The sequence below is a fragment of the Pelodiscus sinensis genome, chromosome 1, assembly GCF_049634645.1.
Source record: "Pelodiscus sinensis isolate JC-2024 chromosome 1, ASM4963464v1, whole genome shotgun sequence".
Taxonomy (NCBI): domain Eukaryota; kingdom Metazoa; phylum Chordata; order Testudines; family Trionychidae; genus Pelodiscus; species Pelodiscus sinensis.
The window spans coordinates 161,390,728-161,414,814 of record NC_134711.1 but is presented as its reverse complement, the minus strand read 5'-3'; the positions used below and the strand labels follow the sequence as shown (position 1 = coordinate 161,414,814).

Here is a 24,087-nt window from a genome sequence, read left to right as displayed (position 1 = left end):
GTGTCCATTGATTCTTTTACGTAGGGACTGTCCAGTTTGGCCGATGTATATAGCAGTGGGGCATTGTTGGCACATGATGGCATATATTACGTTGGTAGATGTGCAGGAGAATGTACCAGTGACAGTATGGCTGTTCTAGTTAGGTCCTGTGATGTTGCTAAAACCTCTCCAACGCATCATTAGTGATCTACAACCCATCCTGGACAATGATTCCTCGCTTTCACAGGCCTTGGGAGGTAGGCCGGTCCTTGCCCACAGACAATCCGCCAACCCGAAGCATATTCTCACCACCAACTACACACCGCACCATAATAACTCGAACTCAGGAACCAATCCTTGCAACAAACCTCGGTGCCAACTCTGCCCACATATCTACACCAGCAACAGTTCATCTTTAAGTTTGACAAACCAACTCTGGATTAAACAAAGACTGTGAATGGCTTGCTAACTACAAAAGCAGCTTCTGCTCTCTTGGAATTCACACCTCCAGATCAGCTGCTAGAAGTGGGCCTCATCCTCCTTGATTGGATCCACCTCGTCATCTCCAGCCTGATCCTGGCCTGCATATTTATACCTGCCTCTGGAAATTTCCACTACATGCATCTGACGAAGTGGGTCTTTGCCCACGAAAGCTTATTCTCCTACACTTCAGTTAGTCTATAAGGTGCCACAGGACTCCTCGTCGCTTTTGCAGATTCAGACTAACACGGCTACCCCTCTGATACTTGACTCAGGGAGAACACTCATCTATGGGGGATACACGCTTGCAAGAATTATCAGGACACCTAACCATAATGCCTAGACATTTTACAAGTCAGAATATACTCTAATAAAGGCAATGTATGGCTTTACTTTGGTCTGCTAAAAGGCAAGTAATGCTGAGAATTGCTATCTTCTTTTAAAGGGGCTAGAGTATTTCACCTCCATCACTTGAATCCTTTTCATCCTTCCAGCTGGTTATCTAGTTCTCCCTTAAACTACAGTGAATTTAAAAAGCATGGAATTTAAGAGGACACTCCCTCCCACAGAAGGGTCTCTTATAAAAGAGATGCATTTGAGGGGTGGGGTGGAGAATACCTCTAGAACAGGCACATTTTAGCCACAATCTGTCATGTTCTACTCTGAAGCGATCCAGCGTTGGCATCAAGGTCTTCTCACTCACCAGGGAAATAAATATACCTTAATTAACTGAACAGTACACAATGGAACACGATTCTGATAAAGTGAGGAACATCTTAGTATGAGAGTCAACTTTAGGGATTATCAGTTGAAATCTAAATATCCATGTACAAGAGATTTCATAGGCCTGAAGCCACTTGAGACACCAGGTACAGTATAGGTAAAGGCAGACTTCTCCATATGCTGCCTCATGTCAGTCCTCATGTGATAGGACACCTTTCAGAGAGCAAGGGTAGCCTAGACTCCATGATCCATCTGTTCCTGTTGAGGCTGTTAACATGTCATTTAATACAGAGTGGTGATAATTTGACATGGACATTTCCCCAGGCTTAAAATGGCAGAACCTTTTTAAATTTTTTATTATTGAATGAATCATTCTTACCTAATAACTTTACTCCCTGGCCCGGGGCTAGATTTAGACTGCTAAATAAAGATGTTCTACATATGTCCGCTGAGGCCTGCAAGAATTCCAGTTTCTCTAGAAAGGCAAATACACCTAGACGTCTTTGGATCAAAATGCACCTAACATTGTAAAATGATTACACCAGCTAAAATTTAAAAGGTTATTTTATTTAAATGTAGACACACTGCATATTATCTAGCTCTGTAGAAAGACTTGTTCTCCAGACAGTTAGAAAAATTAGCACATCCTTCTCAACCCGAGAAGATTAAAACCAGTCAAGCTAGGTCCCACTGGAAGTTTATGTGCACAGCTGGATTTGACTAGTAGGCTTAAGGTTCCTTTTGCTGCAGATTCTCTTGTTCCTTGGCTTTTAGCTCTTGGTTATATCTATGGACAGAACATAAGCAAATTCAGCATACTGCAAACTGAAGATATGAATTGGCAAATACATTCCTAGTAGCGACAATAGAATACTTTCATACTATTTTTACAGACATTCGAGCAGTAACAGGAAGTCTTTATTAAATAAAATGGACAGAGGTTAAGCTTAGATCAAATATGATTTACACATGGAAGCTTGTGCTATACTTTTGATTACAAGTAAAAGCTCCCAAGTATCTGAGCAAGACAATTACCGCAGAATTCAAAGTGAAATAGATGACAGCTTGTGGACTAACTCTAGTTCATTCTGCTAAGTTGCCATTCAGAGTCAAGTTCTCTCTCTCAGTGAAATAGAGCTGAAGTGCAACTTCTCTTCCCAGGGACTTTTTTTGCTGTCCATGTTCATGAAGGAACTGATAGGAAAATTCAAGGGACAGCAGTTGGAAGTCCACCAAAATGCATGATTGCTAGAAGGAGGAAGGGGTGGCAGGGAGTGTTTAGATCTCTGGCAATATGGGTGCCCTAAAGGGCAAGTGCACCCTATACAGCTTGAAGAGCCTGTTTTAGGCTTAGACTATGAGACTAAGGATTAAGAATGCTGTAGAGACATCTCTAGAGAAATTCTATTTGCTTCTGAAAAATTAGGTGGCAGGTGACTTAAGTTTAATTAAGTTACAGCATCCCTTTAAAAGCTCTGCTATAGTTTTTCTAGTTACGTTAGATGTTGACAACCTTAACTCCATTTGTGTGGTCATATTGTTCCCTGGGGTGTGCAAAATTAAAAAATTACTGCAGAACTCTCATACAATTGTTTAAGCCTGACTGCATTTACCTAGGTCTATCTGTGTTTAGTGAGTGCTGGTGAATACTAGAAATTCAGAAGCCACCCAAATTGAGTGTTCATAGTGAAGAGTCTGATTAGTATGTACATACCGCCATATACGAAAGAGCTGGGAACCACCGGCACACCCAACAAAGAAGTTGACAGTAAATAGACCCCAGTTTTTAGGAATAATAACTAGGGAATATCTTGACCAAATAAGGCCTGTTGAATAAAAAAAAGCAAAGATTAGCATTCAGTAAAATACTTAAAATATGCATCTAAATACATTAAAAATCACATGAGAAATGCTGATCAGACACCAAAAGGCACTCAAACTATTATAGTACATAGATCATGTCCGCATAGGGAACCTCACATATCATTAGTGCAATAATACCTCACAGCAAGCTGGACCTTAATTCTGCAGGAAAGTTCCAGACTGGAGTGCACTTTGGGGCAGCAAGCTAGAAAAATCTGCAACAGCTTCAATTAAATTAAAAAATTAAAGTCAAATGTGAAAGTCATTGCAAATGTCTCTGTGCTATGTTTTACTATCTTGTTTTTACATTCTCACTAACATTTCAGTTTTAAAGCATGCAATTTTTTATTGACAACGTATGACTAATGGAAGTTGTGAATAGGCAGGAAAAGAGGAGTTCTGACCTATCAGAAGGTATGGGTGACAGTTTAGGATGTGAATTAAAGCTGATACAATAGTGATCAGGAGTGGAATAACTACTTTTTTAATTTAATTGAAGCTGTTGCAGATTTTTCTAGCTTGCTGCCCCAAAGTGCACTCCAGTCTGGAACTTTCCTGCATAATTAAGGTTATTAAATGTTGACCTATTAGGATGAATGTAGTTTATACTTGTAAACTATTATTTCCAGATGGATGCATTTGTTTTACAAGATAAACTTGCAAATGCAACATGAACAAAAAAAAAAGCCACTCAAACTTAAATGTCTACATGTGAAGCTATACTAGTACAACTCTAGTACTTTAGGTTCATGTATTACTTTTAGTGTAGCATCTCATGTAGATAAGTCCTTCCACTGTTTAGAAAGTAACATTTTGGGTTCTGAAATAACTCGGGCAAGAAATTAATTTTGTGGTGAACCCCATGACCATGGAATAGCGCGCTCTGTATTATAAATGAGCCATCAGAAAATACCTAGGCTTATCCTAAAAAGAGGAATCTTTTGATAAGGCTGCAATGAAGAATTTAGGCACATTATAGTAAACTGAACTTTTGAAACAGATTAATGTATAAATGAGAATTAATTATGTGAAGAAGGTTCTTTAAGAAAAGATTACAAACTAGTGAGGAGGGTTTTTTTTTTAAATACTAAGAATTCTGGTCAGAGGTGTAGAAACAGAATATAGTCACCTGTTGCCGTTAACACTGCAGACTGTGCTGTGCTGAGTTTTTCTGCTGGTCTGGTCATATCAGCCATTCCTGCACATACCAAACCCTGTAAAGGAAACACCACCAACTATAGTCAACTAAGTCATTATTTCACTTATTTATCACCAATACCACACTAATTGCATATGTATCCAGAAAACCCATTACAGTTTGATGTACAAGTATACACAAGAGTTATTTCCCAATTCCAAATGCTTATGGTTCCCAAGGACAAGACAGTGAGGGGAAGGAATGCCACATGTAAAGTGGAGATCAGAGCAATTGTTAGCAAACATGTCCATTCCTCAGTTTTTACTTTTGTGAAGGAGAAACAAAGAAAAGGGAGGCAGCAATGCCATGCGAGTATTGGTTTTTATAACTCAGAAGATGCAGGGATGCTCAGATTCCATCCTTTACAAATGGTAGCAACCCTAAACTACTCTTTTAATCAAGTCATTTGAGTTCCTACAAGAGAATGCCATTTTAACACTTACCTTGAGCTTTAAACTGATTTTAGATTACAATTTCAACAGCAGATACAGAAAACGTAAAGAAGAGCAATGCAAGTATTCATAGGCATGGAAAGACTTCCACATGAAGTTAAAGTAAAAAGATTAAGAATGTTTAAGAGGAGACAGGTGTAGAAAAACGAATGGCTTAAAAGTTAATTTGGTACTCTTAATTATGTTCTTATTATACAAAAAACACAGCAACTACAATTATACTTGTCGAACTTTTTCCACTACTAACCAACTGACGTGTGAAACTCAGTGTCACAAGAATTAGTGATACTAAATGCATAGTATGATTGAAAGAGAGGATGAAACATTTAATAAAAGAATATCAGCATTTACAGAATTAGAGTATCAGGGAGTAAACCTGAACTTTGGAGCATAAGCCAGCCAGCCATTCACAAGGCACAGGAAAATAGTTCTCTCCTATAAGCAGGGTATTCCATAGGGTCCACTGTGCAGTTTCATGTGCCCAGTGCTGGACAAGATGGATGCCAGATCTGAAATAGTATTTCAGACATCTGTTCGGAAACCAATACGGCAATACACAGGCAGTCCAGGAAGTTTTTGGAGAATGTTGGGAATAACTTCTTGACAAGTGCTGAAGGATCCGACCAGGGGCCATGCGCAGCTTGACCTTCTGCTCACAAACAGGGAGGAACTAATAGGGGAAGTAGAGGTGGGTGACAACCTAGGAAGCAGTGATCATGAGATGGTAGATTTCAGGATCCTGACCAAAGGAAGAAAAGCGAGTAGTAAAATACACACCTTGGACTTCAGAAAAGCAGATTTTGACTCCCTCAGAGATCTGATGGGCAGAATCCCATGGGATGCTAACATGAAGGGGAAAGGAGTCCAGGACAGCTGGCAGTATTTTAAAGAAGCCTTATTGAAGGCACAGAAAGAAACCATCCCAACATGTAGCAAGAGACACAAACATGGTAGGAGACCGGATTGGCTTACAGGGGAAACCCTTGGTGAACTTAAGCACAAAAAGGAAGCTTACAAAAAGTGGAAACGTGGACAAATGACCAGGGAAGAGTTTAAAGGTATAGCTCGAGAATGCCGGGGGGTTATCAGAAAGGCAAAAGCGCAAATGGAATTACGACTGGCTAAGGATATGAAGGATAACAAGAAAGGTTTCTACAGGCATGTTAACAAGAAGAAGGTGATCAGAGAGGGTGTGTAGCCCCTAATGGATGAAGGAGGTAACCTAGTGACAGATGATGTGGGGAAAGCTGAAGTACTCAATGCTTTCTTTGCCTCTGTATTCACGGACAAGGTCAGCTCCTGGACTTCTGCGCTAAGTGATGCAAGATGGGATGAAGATGGACAGCCCGTGGTGGGTAAAGAACAGGTTAGGAGCTATTTAGAAAAGCTAAACGTACATAAATCCATGGGTCTGGACTTAGTGCACCTGAGAGTACTGAGGGAGTTGGCAAATGTCATCGAGGAGCCTTTGGCTATTATCTTTGAAAAGTTGTGGAGATCAGGAGAAATCCCGGATGATTGGAAAAAGGCAAATGTAGTGCCCATCTTCAAAAAAGGGAAGAAGGATGATCCAGGGAACTATAAGCCAGTCAGTCTTACCTTGGTTCCTGGAAAAATCATGGAAGGGATCCTTAAGGAATCCATTTGAAGGCACTTGGATGAGAGGAAAGTGATTAGGAATAGTCAGCATGGATTCACAAAGGGAAAGTCGTGCCTGACCAATCTGATTAGCTTCTATGATGAGGTAACTGGCTCGGTGGACATGGGGAAGTCAGTGGATGTTATATACCTTGACTTTAGCAAGGCTTTTGATACGGTCTCCCACAATATTCTTGCCAGCAAGTTAAGGGAATGTGGATTGGATAAATGGACGGTAAGATGGCTAGAAAGATGGCTAGAAGGCCAAGCACAGCGGGTAGTGATCAATGGCTCGATGTCAGGATGGTGGTCGGTTTCTAGTGGAGTGCCCCAAGGTTCAGTTCTAGGACCGGTTTTGTTCAATATCTTTATTAATGATCTGGATGAGAGGTTGGATTGCACCCTCAGCAAGTTTGCGGATGACACTAAGCTGGGGGGAGAGGTAGATACACTTAAGGGCAGAGATAGGGTCCAGAGTGACTTTGACAAATTGGAGGATTGGGCCACAAGAAATCTTCTGAGTTTCAACAAGGACAAGTGTAGAGTTCTGCACTTGGGACGGAAGAATCCCAAGCATAGTTACAAGCTGGGGACCAACCAGTTAAGTAGTAGTTCTGCAGAAAAGGACCTGGGGGTTACAGTGGATGAGAAGCTGGATATGAGTCAACAGTGTGCCTTTGTAGCTAAAAAGGCTAATGGCATATTAGGTTGCATTAAGAGGAGCATTGCCAGCAGATCCAGAGATGTCATTATTCCCCTTTATTCGGCATTGGTGAGGCCACATCTGGAGTATTGTGTCCAGTTCTGGGCCCCCCACTACAAAAAGGATGTGGACGCATTGGAGAGGGTCCAGCGGAGGGCAACCAAAATGATTAGGGGGATGGAGCACATGACTTATGAGGAGAGGCTGAGGGAGTTGGGTCTGTTTAGTCTGGAGAAGCGAAGAGTGAGGGGGAATATGATAGCAGCCTTCAACTTCCTGAAGGGAGGTTCCAAAGAGGATGGAGAGAGGCTGTTCTCAGTAGTGACAGATGGCAGAACAAGGAGCAATGGTTTCAAGTTATGGTGGGAGAGGTCCAGGTTGGATATCAGGAAAAACTATTTCACTAGGAGGGTGGTGAAGCACTGGAATGGGTTACCTTGGGAAGTAGTGGAGTCTCCATCCCTAGAGGTGTTTAAGTCCTGGCTTGACAAAGCCCTGGCCAGGTTGATTTAGATGGGATTAGTCCTGCCTAGAGCAGGGGGCTGGACTTGATGACCTTCTGATGTCTCTTCCAGTTCTATGATAAGGGGATGGTTTGAGAACATGATCTTGGTAACTAATTGACCATTCATTATCAGTGGGAAATAGGTCAATGGAGTTACTATAGAAAACTTTCTGGGTTTCTGGCTGGTGAGTCTTGCCCACATGCTCAGGGTTTAGCTGATTGCCATATTTGGGGTCAGGAAGGAATTTTCCTCCAGGGTAGATTGACAGAGACCCTGGAGGTTTTTTGCCTTCCTCTGTAGCATGGGGCACAGATCACAGCTGGGGGATTCTCTGCATCTTGGGGCCTTCAAAGTATTTGAAGGCTTCAATATCTGAGACATAGGTGAGAGGATTATTCTAAGAGGGGTGGGTGAGATTCTGTGGCCTGCACTGTGCAGGGGGTCAGACTAGATGATCATAATGGTCCCTTCTGACCTTAAAGTCTATGAGTATTGCAAGTCCTGTTTTCTTATTTCAGAAAATGGAGTTGTCATCTTTTTTTATAATATTGCAATAGCGCAACATGGCAATTTTTGCCCTCCTCTCACAAAATGTAAATATTTAATGAAAGACAGATGGCAGAGTTCTTAGTATGCCACGAACATGGGCCCTATAGTTTGCTTCTAGCCCTATACTGCAGTTTACTTACAAAGGCAGTTACTACTAGTTCACTGATGCCAAGTAGGTTACTACTGAATCTAGGTACCATTAAGGTTTCCACAAAATTCTGGGTTTAATGAGTTCTTCTGTCAACTGCAGAGCTACCAAGCATTCAGAAACATAGCATCAGGACCCCAAAAAAACCATGAGATTTGTTTTAAAAAGCAATATGTTCTCTGTTTTTATTCAGCTTCTGTTTAACTCTTCAGAGTTCATGTTTAGGCTTCTCTTGAACTAAGGGCTAGAAACTTTAAATTTTATAATGATGAAAGCTGAGCATCCCGTAGAATGACATAATTCCCAGCTCCTGGGGTGTAAGATAGGCACACATACCACAGGAGTCAACAATATGTCAACAAACCATTGTAGCTTAGTAGTAGCAAGGGGTGTTAGAAATAAGTTGTTTTAATAATCACGTAACCACAAATTTCTTAGCATTACATGGTTAATCAGGGCTTCCCACCAGGTGGCGGGGCTGGCAGCTAGTGCGCTCCCAGCCCCACTCCTGGGGATCCCGCTGCCCTCCTCCCTTCCCCCCCACGCTGTTGACTATCAGTGGCAGCCCCTGTGCGCAGGGGGCCTGAGCTCCCTGTGGACACAGGCTGCTCTGGTACCCAGGTCCCTGGCAGACAGGGACTGCTGCTGCCCCCTGATATAGAGGCAACAATACAAGGGTATCAGGCTGCTACTCTGCATGTTCTTCATTTAAAACTCGGACCAGAGAGCTGGGACTGAGCCAACCTGCTAGTTCGAGATTTAAATGCAGAGCATGCTGTGGGGGAGGGTTTTTTGCAGTTATATTAAGCAATCACCTATCGATTAACTGAGTAGGCATTAACAGGGCTTGACAAACAGTGGCGAAAGCCGCTCGCCAGCCCCACACTGTACATGGCAAGAGCCGCATTGCACAGGTGCGCGCTGCGGGTAAACAGGGCACGCAGCTGAAATCTACTTGCAATGGGCGAGTGGATTCTATAGTTTGTCGAGCCCTGGGCATTAACATCCCCAGTAGTAGCATCTTTTTTTTCAAATCCAAAGATAAAAATTAGTTTCCATAGGAACTTGTCTAAATAGAAACCTAATTTTTAAAGACGTACTTTTTTTAAAAAAAGCAGCAGAATGTGTCACTTGCATGTATGGCGCCGGATGCCTTAAAAGCTTTACAAAAAGGTAAATAAAATACTGGAAAAATAATTATTTCAAGAATAGCTATAAGTCATGTCTTGAAGAAAAGTGAGAAATAAACATCAATGGGCTGCTTAAAACTATCTAAAAAGAAGATAGACATTAGCCAGTATGTTATTCCATTTTGTCTTTGTGGTATCACTATATCAGTCTTGTTTGGTATCTGACTGTAAAGGATGATGAAACCTTAGTATTACTGTCACTATGGACTTGTTTGGCTTGCATAATAGTCTTGTGTGCTTTTGAAGCCAGAAGCCTCATTGTCATCTCAGTGCATCATGTGTATGATTTATGTTATAAAATATGTTATTAGAGCCATGCAGGACTTATCTAGGAGAATATATAGTTTCAACACATCTAGTGAAGATAAATTAATAAAGCAAGCTCCTCACAGCCATGCAGGGGAAAAAACATGGTCAGTTTTGTTATCAGAAACTACATACATTTCCAATATCAGTTTAAGCAGTGTCATGCAGGCACTAGGGATGTAAAATTTCAATTTGGCTAATCAAATAGTCGATGCAATTCAACCAGGGCTGTTGCTACACTTCAAAGGTGAAAGCACTGCAGGGAGCACAGGGCCAGTGGGGTACTCAAGCAGTCCCCTGCTGGCCCCATGCTCCCCTGTGGCATTTCAAAGCTGTAACCCCTCATGGAGCCCAGGGCCAGCAGGGGAGTCCCCAGCTGACCCCGGGCTCCAAGTGGCACTGCCGCTTTGAAACACCACATGCAACCCGGGCCAGTCCTCCAGCTGGCCCTGGGCTGCATGCAGCATTTCAAAGCAGCAGCGCTATGTGGAGTGTGGGGTCTGGCCCCAGGCTCCATGTGGCACTTCTGCTTTGAAGCAATCCCGCTTCTTCCCCCTGCTTGCTGCCTTTTTCTGATAGAGGCAGCAAGGGGGAGGGGGAAGCAACTAGTCGACTAGCCTGTCAATTATCCAATAAGCATTTGTTTATCGGACAGCTGACTAGTCGTTCACATCCCTAGGAAGCACAGGAAGCCAGGTACAGCATTACAGTGCCCAGGCCTACTGCATCTACTAAACTGCTGCTATGCATGAAACAGTTCTACCGAGAGAGGAAAGAAAAAAAAACAACCCATGCCAAACTAAAGCAAAGGACAAGGAAAGGAAAAGTGAACTGACTTTTGGACATAAGGTGCTTGAAAGCTGGTAAATATTTTCAAAAGGTACCTCTTTACAAACACTAGTTAGCTCATTTTTGACACAGAGCCAATGCCAACAATGGACTAAAAGGCTAACATGGACAAGGTCCAAGAGTGCATTGTGAACCCAGCATTATAAACCTGTCGTGCAGACTCAAACCATGAAATTTTGTAACAGAAGGAAGTTGAATTACTGAATGGTAATTAAATTTCACTAGTTACCTATGTAGTGTTTTTTAAAGAGATTATACTACAGTTTGAACTTTTCTAGTCCAGTACAACATCTGTGGTCTGGTATGATTTTAGTTAGCTGGATGTCCACTTACCATGGGTATGGCCAGTGCTTTTTTTTGTTTAAAAAATAAAAAAAGGTGCCGGTGCTCTAAGACCCAGCTGACTGTTGGCCATTTTCATTACAGAGGTGCCAGTACTCTGTTCTTTCCAAGTAAGCTCTAACTGGAGGTGCTGGTATTGCGTACTCGGCAGTACCATCACAATAAAAGCACTGAGTATGGCCAAGTTTCCGATGATCCCATAAAGTTTGTTTACAATCACCAGTCCTGGCTCTCAGTGTTCTGTGCTGTTATTTAGCTCTAATTTACTCCTAAATGTCCTCTAAGAGCCTAATAAGCAGTGGAAGGGTTGGTAATGTTGCTAGACAATATTGATCTCCTCTGGTTTGGTGCTGGTCAGGTCCCAAGGATGCCAGATTAGAGATTGTTGTCATACGTGTGTTAGAATGAATGTATTTTCATGCTGACCCTCTCCACATTTTAAAAACATAATCAGGACCTTCACAGCAAGTCCTTTGATGACACAGTCCAAGACCATTCAGGCCAAGAACGAGTCACTTTATGCCTGGTTGGCTGAAAATTGTTTTCTGAACTGCGGAAGCATTAATATCAGCAAACTGACTTCTTAGACTTACCCATTTCATAACAGGTGCCCAGAAAAACACTGTTTTGGGACCTAGAGGGGGAAAAAAGCAACAATCTGAATTAAGGCATAATAAACTGCACACTCACACAGCTGTAATGGTACCAAAATGTAATTTGTAAAGCACGTGTGTGAATCCCACTTTTGAGGGACTACTACTGTCTCATGCACAACACAATACATACAGTGAGAGGTTTGCTGCTCCACTAATGTTTTTCTATCCTGACTCAAAACCCTTTTTCCAACATTAGTCTTAGCAGTAGTATCCAAGGCCATTTTGTTTCCTAGATTATTAGAATAGCAAGTGAGCAAATAGCTGCAGTGTGAATAATGCAAATGCTGCTAATAAAAAAAAAGTGAGCTCCCAGCTAGTTACAATCTAGAAAGCTATATCACTTATACATCTGCTCTAATGGCAATTCAAGACACTACAGTTTTAGCACCACATAGCTAGCATAGCATAATGTATTCTACCTCCAGGAATGCCAAAGTATTATACTGATGAATGTGTGATGTCAACAGGCAAAACTGAACCTGGGACCTCTGGAGCCTAATACATGAGCCTCTCCAGTTTGAGCTAAAAGCCAAGTAGCTCTCAGCTAAACCTGTAGAGCTGTGGTGTCCAACACGCTAACCACATGTGGCTATTTCACCAGTTGACTATGGCTAATTGGTTTGAACAACGTGACCATTTGGCCGACTGAATGTAGCTAGGTCGTTATAGCAGTAGCCACTGGAGTGGCTACTGCATCAGAACTGGTTGAGCACTATGGCTGCAGTGGAAACTCATTCTCTCTCTCTCTGTAAGTGGTCAAAGTGCAACTACATGGTACAGCACACCACTCCCAGAAGGTGCACGGGTTACAAAAGCATAACCAGGAAATCAGACACTGTGTGCCAACTGTTCTGCTACGGCACTGTATACAATTAAAAAGTGGAATTCAGCAGTGAAAAGTGATCATCCATACTTGAATTTGGTGCCAACAGTGACATCAGCCCTGCTGGGCAGCTATTCCCAGTGAATATAAAAAGTACAGAAGCATATCACCAATATAACACTGTAGAGTGTTGATCACCTGTATTGAAATCCACATTTGATCTTTAGAAGGCTTGAAGACAACTGATATGTGACTGTGGCCATGCAACAATCCCTATTCATGACCTTATAGGCCAGCAGTTGAAGGCACAGTGCTATGTAAGCTCCCTGAAGCCTGGAGCAAGATTATAGAATCCTAGATTTTCTAAAACCTCTCTTATGAGGAGATCCTTGGTAAGGTGGAGTCTATGTCTGTGCCAAGATGACTTATTCTGGTGGATGGTATCTTTTTTGGACATTGATGAAGCCATGAATCTGCAGGCAGTTAGGTATGAGAGACTTGGCTTTATGCTCTACTGACTGCAGTGGAGCTCTGTTCAAGAGGTCATCCTGGAAGTAGGTTCCCTGCATAGGGTTGGTTGCCAGATGGTTTCAACAAAAATACAGGACACACTTGACATTACATCACAATCTACATTACATCTTAGTTAGAAAATACCGGACATTTATATTCTCTCTCATTTTCTCAGTTTGTTTCCTGAACAGAAAGCTGAAATACTGGACTGTCTGGTTCAAAACTGGATATCTGGCAACCCTAGCCTTGCAATCTGAGTCTATGATCACTACTATCATCTTTGTAAAAATTCTGGGGGTTGAAACAGGCCAACTGATCAATGTTTGACACTGATGTTTTGTGCTTCCGTTAAACCTCAAGAGTTTGCAGTAGCATGGATTTGATGGGAGGTATGCATCTGCTAGATGATAATTTTGGAAGCGTGTGCCATCTCTGAATCCCTGCTGGGTCTCATTTTCCTTGGAATGGGAGGGACTCAGAGACCTCCTGGGCAAATTGGGAGGTAGGAAGTTTGATTAGAAGTGCTGCTTCTTTCTCCAGAGTGCTCAGGCCTCCTCCTTGTCAAACCAGGGAGGACTTGTGGCCCCACAGATCTCCCTTTATTCTCTATATATTCCTTAAGACTGAGCCTCCAAGTGGACTGGCAAGAATCCTCCTCAATTATGGAGCTTCATCTTGATCTCTACTAGGATTCTGGTCCATGTTTCTCGTGTTGGAGCTGTGGCTATGTGAAGGGAATCCCATCCGCCTGTCCCACTTGTAACCCCAGGACCTAACAGAGTTAGGCTTAGTTGGTTGGGCAGAGTCTGGACACAACTCACCATCTGCTGAACCTTGGAAGGTTGTTTCACAAATAGAGCACTACTTGGCTTTGACCAGATGATTTCTTGGCTGCTCTGTTATGCCTTTATAGGGGCAGAGGAATAGACAGGGAGGCATAGCAGTGGAGGTACAGGGTGGGCTAAACAACTAGAGCATTAACCAATTCAGGGAAGGTGCAAGATGAAGAGAAGAAACTGCTTCCTATTGCTCAAAGTGAATAGGAAAAAAAAAGGTAAAGAATAGGGGCTGAAGCAATTGACCATCAACAGTCTACTGCCAACCGAGGAACAGAATCCGGTGGCATGAAAAAGCCTGACCAGAGTACATAGGGCAAAAATATCGATCTGAGCAGTGAAGTGGAACAGCCCAGATGTCCAGAACTGTGGGAGACATGTACAAAAAGACATGTACTTTTCTGTTTTGTTTTCAAAGCATGAAAACAAATTTACCTGGATGGGCATCTTTATGGTACATGTAGAGCTACATATTAGGACAATATTCAATATTTTTAAATAGAAATTAACTTTTTCAAGTTAAAAAAAGTTTAAAAATTGTTTTCTTATGCAAAGGTCTTGGTTAGTGTGCCAGCATCACTTTCAGTGGAACTAACTGCTTCTGAGTCAATCTAAACCCTTTGAAGTCCCACAAAAATAGCTTTAAATATTCAGACTGCTAATTTGTTAACAAGTGAAATTAAAACAGGTTGAATCTTCCTAGTCCAGCAACATCTATAGTCCAGCATGATTTTAGTTAGTCAGATGTCCATTTATCATGGGTGTGGCCAAGTTTCCTGTTGTCCCATAAAGTTTGTTTACAGCCACCAGTCCTGGCTCTCAAAGTTCTGTGCTATTATTTAGCACAAATTTACCCCAGAATGTCTTCTCAGAGCCCAATAAGCAGTACAAATATTGGTAATGCTGCTAGACAATATTGACCTCTCCGGGGTTTGGCAAATTCCCTGGTTTGGCACCTGTCATGTCCTCATGGTGCAGGACTAGAGAGGTTCAACCTATAGAATGGTATCAGATTTTGGGACAGTTTAACAAGATTGTACCCTTATATTAAAGTAGAAAGTTCTCAGGACTCTTAAGCAAGCATGCAGAATGTAATGCAGCCAGAAAAACACATTGATCAGTTCCCAAGTACCAAATTAAACCAGGGCCATGTTGCAGGCTTTTTTTTTTTTTTTTAAACAGCTTAAAGCAGACACCCCATTCAGTTTGTTCTACATTCACCCTTGTGTTTTGAACTATAAGTTCTTCAGAAAAAGGATGTGTTACATTTTACACGTTGTATAGCACTGGGTACATTTAGGATACCAAGGCTGATATCAGGTAAGTTAACTTTTTAATTATGCTTCAAAAGACTTCTTACAGATGCAACTTACACATACTGCTATCAAACCCTCCTTTTGTAGATCGATTTTCTAGGATAGAGAATCCAGCAGAGTTGTTAATGGACTTGCAAAATTAGAGATTAGCTGTATACTGAAAAGGGAGCAAAGAAAAGATTCCAAAAAGCTTAGGCATCTTTCTAATTCAGACAGATTTAGCAGGTAATATTGGATAAAAAATACTATCATAATGTCACATTGAGACTACCTGCTTGCTGCATGGAATTATCTAAGAGAATCTGGTTGGGCTGACTTACATCAATGGTGCTGTGTATGTTTTTATTTTCCAAGGTTGCCATGTTACATTACAGGAGTGTCTATGGTTAATGCACATCAGTACCATTCATTTTAAAGAATAGGCAAGAATCCTCTATGGATGGGGTGGACAAATGTTTTGGCCCTCGGACCATACTTTGGTATGGAAGTCGTATGGTGGGCTATAGATGCCCATTAAAGGGGACTGGGAGGAGGTGAGGGCTCTGGCTGGGGGAGCTGTCTCCAGGCTGAGGACTGAAGTGAGTTCAGGGTGCAGTAGGGGGCTCTGGGCTAGGGTGTGTGTGTGTGTGTGTGTGTGTGTGTGTGTGTGTGTGTGTGTGTGTGTGTGTGTGTGTGTGTGTGTGTGTGTGTGTGTGTGTGTGTGTGTGTGTGTGTGTGTGTGTGTATATATATATATATATATATATATATATATATATAAAAAAAAGCTCTGGCTGGAGTTGCAGGTTCTGGGATGGGGCCAGGGATGAGGGACTTGGAGTTCAGGAAAGTGCTCAGGTATAGGACTGAAGATGTTAAAGAGGGATCAGGACTGGGGTAGGGGGTTGGGGCATGGGAGATTGTCAGGAGTGCAGGCTCTAGGCGGCACATAACTCAAGCAACTCCCAGAAGCAGTGGCATGTCCCTCCTTTCATTCCTATGTGGTGGCAAGGCCAGGCAGCTCTGAACTGCCCTGTCCACAGGAACCACCCCAGCATCTCCCATCGCCTATGGTTCCTGGCTAGTGGGGGCTGCAGAGCCGACACTTACAGCCGAGATAGCGTGCAAAGCTCCCTGCCTGCTCCTATCCATAGGAGTCAGAGGAGGGACCTGCTGCTGATTCTGGGAGCCGTATGGAACAGGGCAAGCCCCTGACTTCATTCCCCAGCAGCAGCTCAAGGGCCAGATTAAAAGGTCTGACATGCCAGTTGCCCCCCCACCCCTGCTCTAGGAGAGGTCAGGTTCTTTATCCCCTCCTCTCCCAGAAGGCTCAAGCTTTTCTCACTCTTTTTTAAAGCAAAACAACCTCCCCCCGCCCCCACATACACACAATTCTGTGACCTGAGTGTTTGGGTCAGCAAGGGGACATCGGTTGCAAATGCATCATTAGGATGTCCCTAGGTACCTGGGATGATAAACCCTGTATATCCTCACTCTAATAAACATGCCTAATTAAGAAGTGTACTAGAAGGCAAGCACATATGAGCCAGTAGGGCCATAGTGTTTAGTTATTTCTGAAACAGTAGTCACTATGTGTGTCTACTGCTCTAGTGAACTAGCCACACTCAACTGCCCAAATAGCCCCACTTAACTGGCCAAATTGCCTTGTGGCTAGTGGCTAGCATGTTGAACACCATGGCAGTAGGGTATAACATAACAGGACACCACAGCAGTAGGGAATAACATAAAAGGACTAGGGGTGTCATTAGGTACCAGTAGCTTACACAGCAGTTCTTGGAGTATCATGTACTCATATATTCACCAAGTGTTAAGTATGGTAAGTAAACGAATCTGCAGTAGGATATAAAGAATATTCTGTACTCCATTCAAGATTTGTGTCCCGAGTTAGATTGTCCCAAGATTTGTGGGAAAATGCCTTACAGAATAAAGTTGGCACTAGTAAATCAAGCCTCATTTGAGACAATTATGTGGTAAACACGAGAACTAAAATGGAGTTATTCTTGTATTATTTGAAAGCTTTGCAATTCCTGAAGTTTGCTAGAATGGCCTAACAAGGCAAGCTGTAACTTTGCCTTTGTAATATGCTACTAGATTCACAGATCCAGTTGTACAATAAGGACTGGTAGCTTGAACTTCAACCTAGATTTTAGTTTTTAAATTATAAAGTTTGTGACAATGATATTCTGTTCAACAGTCAAAGATTCTGACTATCCTAAGACCAGATCCGCACTAGCCCTGGAAGGTTGGCTTAAAGTACACAACTTCAGCTACGCAGAATATGTTGCTGGAGTCCAGCTACGGAGAATATGTGGCTGGAGGTGGCTAACCTTAAGCTGAGCTTGGCACCGTCTGCACTGCAGTAAGCTAAAGGGAGCAAACACTCCTGTCAGCTTCGCTTACTCCTCACATCTGCGAGGAGTACAGGCGCCAGCCGAAGCTGTCCTCAGTGTTCGATTTACAGGTCTATACTAGACCCACTAAATCGAATGCCAGAATGTCCATCTCTGGCACAGCGTGTGAAGACGTGCCCTAAGTGTGACTTATCAGCACATTACACTAAATGCTCTTTCAAAGGGGGAGCCTCCTGAATACAGTAAATAGACAGAAGACAGAGAGCAGCTCATTATAAGAGACTAGAAGCTGAAAGCCCATGCTGTTGTATAGGTGCAATTCATAAAGTTAAATGTGTAAAATAAGTAAATAAAGAAGACTCATTTCCATGCAGCATGCTATAGTGAAAAGTGATGCTGTTTGTACATGTTCCCCCCAGTTTGTGCATGGCGCTGCCCCTTTGCTAGAGGCACAATTATATTTGTTACCCAAAATAGCACCTTCTCTGATTGATTAGCTGTCATATTCCAAATGCCACAGAACCTTCAGACTTCAGCTTTCCATCTGGTTCTCACAGGGCCCAGTGATGACTGATCCTGGTGATATTCTAAATAAAGAGCTTTCAACCAGGATTGTAGAAGTTTTCATCACATCACACTGATTCAGACATTGTAGGCTTCAGAATGACAATTTTTGAATCTTTTAAATTATATCTCATATAAAGCTTCCTTCCCTTCCCTTCCCTTCCACACTGCCTGGAAAGTTTCTCTGGCAAATCAAGTTTAAATGCATCTGTTAGGATTTCCCAAAGTTTCCTAGTGTGGAAACTCATCCACATCCTCACTCCTGTTTTCCCTCCTATCCATCTCCCAGTTCTTTCACAATTGCAAAACTAATGGCAGGCAGATCTAAAGTATGATTAACTTCTTCCAGTTATATCTTAAGATCTTTCCAGGGAGGGTGCCTGGATACTTTCTTGCTCCAGGATATGTAGCTGTATTTATTCTGGAATCTGGAGTGGCACACAAAATTGAGGAGACACGCTGCCTGTTTATTCATTGACTGCATGTCAAGTTCTTAGAATCTAAAGCCTTAAGAAAGAGAAGACCAGTCTGAGGCGAAGGCCACAGACCTACATCCACCCAGGATAGCAGCTGGTAGGCTCAATCTTAATCAAGAACCCTTTCAAATTAAAATGTTTTCTTTTATGCTTGCCCAAGCATCAATGGCATCCTTCCAAACAATAAAGGTCAGTACCTATTTCCTCCAGATTACGGTGGGGGTTTTCACAAACATTATTTCCATGCTCATTTATGCTACAATGGGTTATGATTTACACCTACATTCATAAAAATGTTTGTTCAAGTTATGTTTACTATTTGTGATCGTACCTGCAAGCTTCCAAACATGTATGCATGCATTCAGATGTCTAATTATTTTCTATGAATTTCCTCTTAAAGTATTTCAGTGTTCTTGCAGTAAATGCAATGACCTATCAGTAACAAATCAAATAAGACAGCACTCCAGCATCCAAGGGGAAAAATTGCACAGGAATCTGATTGGAATTTTAAAACTAATACTTGAAAAAAAAAATGGTTTTCATAAAATCCTTGAGAACTCTCCTAATAAATTATTAATGGAGTTTTAAAATGTCAGTAAGCTGGTTTCAGAGACTCAAGAGGAAGGAAAGAACTGTTTTCAAAGTCTTGTTAAGACAACAAAAAGCAGACTAAAGCTTTGTCTTCTGTTTGATAGATTTCACATGCATTTTGATTTTCATAATAAAAATAAAACACTTTATGAACCTTGACGTATTTTACACACCTCTACACTGGCTGGACTTAATTCATCTCTAGTATAACTATTATTACACCAGGGATAAATCTGGGTAATACAAAATAATAATCTTAATACATTTTGAAAATATGCTTCCTGCTCCTAACAAGGAACACAGAGTACACTGATGAAGCATACAACTCAAACCAAGAGATGGATTCTGCTTCATTAATGAATCAGTTACTGAAATATGACTATCCATCCCTAATTAAAGAAGCTTAAACAGTGAACACATGTAACTGAATACAAGCCAAGTCACATCTCTCTGCTGTTAACACTAGTTTTCTACTATGCAGCAGCCAATTGGAAGTGGGGGAGTTGGGTTCACATCTCCTATTTGTCAGAATCTTTCACTGTCCTCTAGTAACCTTCATTAATTTGAAAAACAGCAAATGCAAGGGTGGTGTGTGTGTGTGTGTGTTTTTTTAAGTATTTCACCCAAACTGTTTTCCAAGCCAAAGTAAAGGGATTTCTCTTAGATACAAACAATTCAAAATCTAGGCAAAGAGTCACTTATCAAAGTAGGTCATCAAAGTAGGCCTTGCTAAGGACATTAAAAGCTTTCGTTTTAGGGCAAACAAAAGTATCTTTTCCCACTGAATGGCTTTTGTTCTAGTTGAAATGTGCCCAACAGTCCTGGAATACGGAAGCTCTCTATCCATAAAGCAGGTACAGATTGAAGGGGCACAAGAAGGAAGTTCAGTTTCTATACCCACCAACTCTTTGCTGAAGCTGCCTATACATGATGTGGTAATTGTTCTTTTGACAAAGACATTTTTCTTTTAGAAACAGGATCACTCTAACAGTTTGAAATTCCAACTATGACATTTAGTCAAGGCACGGCACGGCACAGAATGGCCAAAGTTCAAGTCACAGGCCAAATGTATGAAACCACATAATATAGCCTCCCATCTTTAACACTGGGAATACAGTGTAAGTTAATAGTGTATGTACATGCCAGGAAGTATCACACTGCAGCACCTTAATATATTAAACATGAGCAACTGCAATTGGTTCAATTTTGGTCAGCTTCATATAAAAGAAAAGTTTTGTACCATCTTTGCTCAAACTGGTAAAAAGGGTTTGCACCGATTTAAATTAATCTAAACTATTTGATCCGATTCTAGTTAAACCCGTGCAATCTTTGTTTTGAGAGAAGACTTTTGTTATAGAAAAATGACCAGGGGTCTAGAAGCTAAAATTTCCTTACTGCACAATCATGATATACCCAACAACGCATTCTAGATTGATGAAAATTCAAGAACATGTATTGCATTAAAGAAAAACAGTAGAAAGGGCAGTCCAGGGAAGACTTTACATTTCATCAGATAGCTTGTGAAATCTATTTACATAGCAGATTCTAAAATGGAAGATTCACCTATATGGTTCTGTAATCATTCACTTTTAAATATTATCTACCTTGATAGCAAATGGAAAATACTGAAGAAAATGAAAGTGCATGTTTTCATGCTTGTTAAAGAGAGAGAATTGTTAACTGAACTAATTTTGAATGGCTGGTCACCTTCTTTCCTCAAACACAGCACTTCTAAAAATTCCTGTTCCCATGTTTGTACACAGAATTTGTGACATAAATTGTAGATAAACAGGTCTCTTCTTAAGGCCATCAAGGCACATAATTGATTCACTTATCTTTTTGAATTCTCCTGTCTCAAGACCTTTCTTCTCATTTCTCCCCTCTCCTCATAAAAGGACACTAAACAGGACAATTGCTGCCAATCAATTGCAGACACTTGCTGGCTCTAATCTAAAAGATTGGAGTGAGGCAAGGTAATACAGAGATCCACATGATTCATGTAAAAAGTTCCAGTGGCGTACACCATTCATGAATATACATGACGTGTTCACTTCTTTGTTTTGCCAGCTGGGAAAATAGTTTTACTTTGAATTGCATAAATGACTAAATCTACAAAGAGAATAATTGAACAGTATTTGTTACCTTCTGCCCCTCCAGGCACTAACAATAGTTTTTCAAGAGGGAAAAAAAAAGACGGTAAAGGTAGTGTTTTAAAATGTCACTGGTTTCTTTTATTTTAGAGCTGCTTTACCTACAGAGCATTAGTTTCAAAAGGTGCACACAGGGAAAGCCAAAGGTTGAGCAGAAGTTGCTCATTTCATAGATAAGAAAATGAAGACAAGCAGCAGTTTTGTTTTCAAATGGATTATACTTGAAGATAGGAGATATCTCCTCTCTCTTTTCCCTTTTCTTAGTTCCATTGATCTGAATAAGATTATGGTTAAGAATTTCAGACCTGTCTCAGCATCATCTCTTTTTTATGAGTTAGAACCAGCCAATGCAACTACTCCATATGTTACTACTATTTGTAAAATGGCAGAAACAACACTGTATATTTACATGTTGTAAATGTCTAGAAACCCCATTGCAATTAATGAGGTCACAAGTGGGTTTTGTTTTTTTTTTAAAGGAAAGGAAATTGATTCCCAGTTTAGATTCTTGCTTCCTAAACTTCTTATCCCCAGTTCACCCCAGAGTCTACACCACCCAGGCAAAGCCTCGACCCCCCCAACACTCCAATTCCTTGCCTAAGTCCTGATACCTCTCCCACCTCCAGAACCACTCCATCCCATCCGAGTACCCTTCTGCACCCCAAACTCCTCCTGTGCACCCCAGTTCCCTGTCTCAGCTGACAGCCCCTTTCCATCCTTTGAACCCCTCAGTCCCAGCCCAGAGCACCCCTGTGCACCCTAAACTCCTTTTTTCTGGCCCCAGCCTCAGCCAGATTCATCATCCTGTCCTACACCCAAATCCTAATTTTGTGAGCATTCATGGCTCTCCACAGAATTTCCATTACAAAATCAGGCCAAAAAGTTCCTGCACTCCTGGTTTACAGGATGTTCCTATAAATAAAGTAAACTTGCTAATTTGTGTTTAAGCAATAATACTGCTCATTATCATTTTCCCAATACTTCTCCCCATAATACACCTGTTAGTTAGCTCAAATACCAACTTAAAAATGATAGAAGTAGAAACAAGCTATTAAAGAAAGAAACTAGTTACTGTCAGTTTGATGCTAAATACCAGTGCCACCACAGCAACCCCACAGTGGTATATTTTTAAGTGACAAGCCAATGTCCAACATTCCTGGCCTCAAAGTTTTTTTTAAATTCATTGGGGTTTCTTCAGAAATTATTATTACTGATAATTAAGACTTCAAAGTACATGTCAAGATCAGAAAAGCAACAAGATATTAGAGGATCCTTATACTATTGTATAGTGATCCATTACAAACATCCCAGCACTCTTAGCAAGTTGCGTCGTGCATCCAGGAGCTGGCCCTGGCTGGGGGCAGTTGGCTTAGAAAGATAGTTCCTCCCAGTACCATATCCACTGTGTGGCCCGCCCCCTCCGCTACACTGCTACCTAAAGTAACAGCCCCTGTCCATAGGAGATCCAGCTCCACACTGGGACCCCCAGCAGACAGGGGCTGCTGGACCTGGTGCAAACCCAGCTCAATCCTGGCTTGCATTGGGTCCAGGAGCTCTCCCCCCGACCCCACCACTGTGGTTCTGCAGTTTAAAAATAGTGAAGAGACAGGCAGTTTGGCTCCTACTACATTTAAACTGCAGAGCCACAGCAGGGGTAGCTCCTGGACCTGGTGCGAGCTGGAACTGACATGATTAGTGAAATACCCGCTTCTGAATATCCCTATTCCAAAGAGGACCTTGTGATGCTCTCGGAAAGCAGCTAATATCCAGGTGAATCTGAACTCCTCCAACAGCTCATCCCACTGACGAATTCTCCTTAAGGGCAGATACTTTCTCTGAAGCCCTTTCTGAGCTGCCTCGTCCTAGAGAAGTGCAAAGCATCATGAATTTTACCATTCAGAAGCGAGGATTTAGGAACCCCACATCTGCCCGCCCCATAAACCCGAGGTGGTGGGTGGGGAAGCCCTGGTCCACTGGGGCTGCCACCGTGCCTGTGTCCCAGGGCTGGCGCGGGGTCTGGCAGGGCTGCTCGTGCCGGGAAGGAAGCAGGTGCCGGGGAGCAGAGAGGGGGCAACCGGCCCAAGGTCACGGCGAGCCCCGGCCCGGCCCGGACCCACCCTCTCTGGGACAGGAGCTCGGGGACAGGGGGAGCCCAGCGCCTCAGACCCAGGACCTGCCACCCCGCAGCCAGCCCCGGGCAGAGAGCGGTGCGCGCCCGGCCGGCAGCCCCGAGCGCTTGTCACCCCCCGGCCCAGGCGCCGGGGCCGCAGCCGCTACCTGCCGGGTGGTTGTACAGGGGCCGCAGCCGCGGCGGCAGCTTGAGCTCGATCCGGTCCAGCAGGCGGTGGTAGGAGGCGCGGAACCCCGCGGCGGCGGCGGCCATCTCGGAGGGGAGAGCGCGGCCGGGCTGGGTCCCAGTGACAGCAGCTGCTCCGGCGTCCCCGGCGCGACCGGCCGTCCTTCGGCCTCCCCTAGCGCGCGCCACCCTTCGCGGGGGGAGGATCCCGCTTTACTTCGCGCCCATTGGCCCGCTGGCAGGCGAGGGGGCGTGGCCGAGCAGCTCGGCGAACGCTATTGGTTATTACGCCCCCCCATCCCCAGCGCCCCGCCCTGCGTGGAGAGAGCGGACGCTACGTCTTATTTGAGAAAGAAAATTCTTTCCGGCCATGACAGATAAGGGCGGGAACAGCCTTCACCCCCCCCACCGCCGTCCGTTCTGGCCGCCGTCTCTGCCCAAACTAAACATGGCTGCCTTAGCGCGTCGGAGCCCGGTCCAAGATGGCAGACGCGGATGAAAGGCAAAGGAAGGGCAGGCGCTTTCCGGTGCCCCAATCCAAGATGGCGGCTGCAAGCCTTCACCGCCCGAACCCACCAAAAGTGACGTT

The 24,087-nt window shown here is 42.8% G+C and overlaps 1 protein-coding gene across 1 annotated transcript; it reads right to left on the bottom strand.

Annotated features, from left to right (window-relative positions):
- Positions 1-1,728: 1,728 nt before the first annotated feature.
- Positions 1,729-23,707, bottom strand: MPC2 (mitochondrial pyruvate carrier 2). The gene is made up of 5 exons (XM_075909104.1): positions 23,480-23,707; positions 11,520-11,560; positions 4,175-4,259; positions 2,897-3,008; positions 1,729-1,969 (listed from the first exon to the last, which is right to left on the bottom strand). Exons 1-5 carry the CDS (start codon positions 23,583-23,585, stop codon positions 1,912-1,914), a joined length of 402 nt encoding a protein of 133 aa, XP_075765219.1. The 5' UTR covers positions 23,586-23,707; the 3' UTR covers positions 1,729-1,911.
- Between the last annotated feature and the right edge of the window lie 380 nt (positions 23,708-24,087).